Source organism: Trichoderma citrinoviride, assembly GCF_003025115.1.
Source record: "Trichoderma citrinoviride strain TUCIM 6016 unplaced genomic scaffold BBK36scaffold_382, whole genome shotgun sequence".
NCBI classification, from domain to species: Eukaryota; Fungi; Ascomycota; class Sordariomycetes; order Hypocreales; family Hypocreaceae; genus Trichoderma; species Trichoderma citrinoviride.
The window spans coordinates 1-1,293 of record NW_020195090.1 but is presented as its reverse complement, the minus strand read 5'-3'; the positions used below and the strand labels follow the sequence as shown (position 1 = coordinate 1,293).

At 61.7% G+C, this 1,293-nt stretch overlaps 1 protein-coding gene across 1 annotated transcript; it reads left to right on the top strand.

The window, feature by feature from the left end:
* Window positions 1-1,293, top strand: BBK36DRAFT_1043879 (hypothetical protein; the record flags this gene model as incomplete). The annotated part of the gene is made up of 1 exon (XM_024888891.1): window positions 1-1,293. A coding segment is annotated over one exon (1,293 nt), but the record flags the coding sequence as incomplete, so codon positions are not given.

Here is a 1,293-nt window from a genome sequence, read left to right as displayed (position 1 = left end):
ACAACACATATCATAAACCGCCTGCAACACCACATACCATATCTTCGAGCTTTATCTCTGCCAAATCACCAAGCTGCACCCAAAGCCACACAAGGACCCTTGCATCACATCTCATCGAGATACCAGTCAACCAACGCACCCGCCGCCCGCAGATTCGGTGCGCCGTTGTTCAGTGGCCCTCTTCCGCGGAAAACAGTTTCGTTCATTGTTGCACCCCATCAATAGGTGTGGTGCCGCTGTCGTTCACCCAGCTCGTGCTCATAGAAGCCCGGAAGGAGGTTCGATCCATCTTTGAAGCTGCGCCTCAACCTAGCTGCCGCGTTATCCAGTTCAGCTCAGCCATCGATCTCCTAGTGCCTGCTGGTGCATCTCGTGTTATAAAAATCATCAGTCAAAAGCTGCGACCTGCGGATCGCCGAGCCCCTGGCCGAGAGAGATTGGAGACGGGCCAGATCCAGGCTTGCACGAGAAGAAACGGCACACACTCACACACATACACACGCAGCCCACCCCCCAAATTGGCTTACACAGATTCGTCATCCCGCACAAAAAGAAGTACATACACTACCCGAACAAAGAAAAAGTTGGCCATGCCTCGCCCAGCGCTGCCGCCCACGCCCGGCTCCTCGTCTGATATCAGGGGCAAGGATGGCGTGCAGCAGCTCTCGGCCCTGCAGCTCGCCTTTGAGCTGCCTCCGCCGGCCATCCACGATGCCTCCTCCTCCTCCTCCTCCTCCTCCCCCGTCGACCCCAAGCTCTCGCCCTTGTCGTCCGCCAACCGCCCTCCTTCTTCTGCTGCTACCTCGGGCCTAGCAGGCCTGGACGTTGCTCCCTCGCCCAGGACGGTGGTATATCCCATGCAGGCCGCCGAGACGGTCAAGTCCCGCAGACGCTCGTCCGCCGCCACCACCACCAAGGAGTCCTCCAGCAAGGCCAACACAACCACCAGCAGCAGCAGCACCTTTGCCCTGCCGCCGCCGCCCACGCGCTCCAGGAAGATTATCCAGATGAAGCCGCGCACCACCGCCGCCGGCGCCAACTCGGCGTCTACTACTACCACCACCAAGGAGTCCTTCGGCCGCGCTAACATCGCCGGGAGAGCTTCCGCCGCCGCCAAGACGGCCGCCCCGGACGCCGCCGGCTCCGGGCCCGGAGGTGCCTCGGCCAAGGGCGGCGACACTCCGTCCAACAACAGCAACAAGAAGAAGCAGCCCAGCGCGACCAGCGCCGCCGGCAGGAAGATTGCGCGCAAGACGGCCCACAGCCTGATTGAGCGGCGGCGGCGCAGCAAGA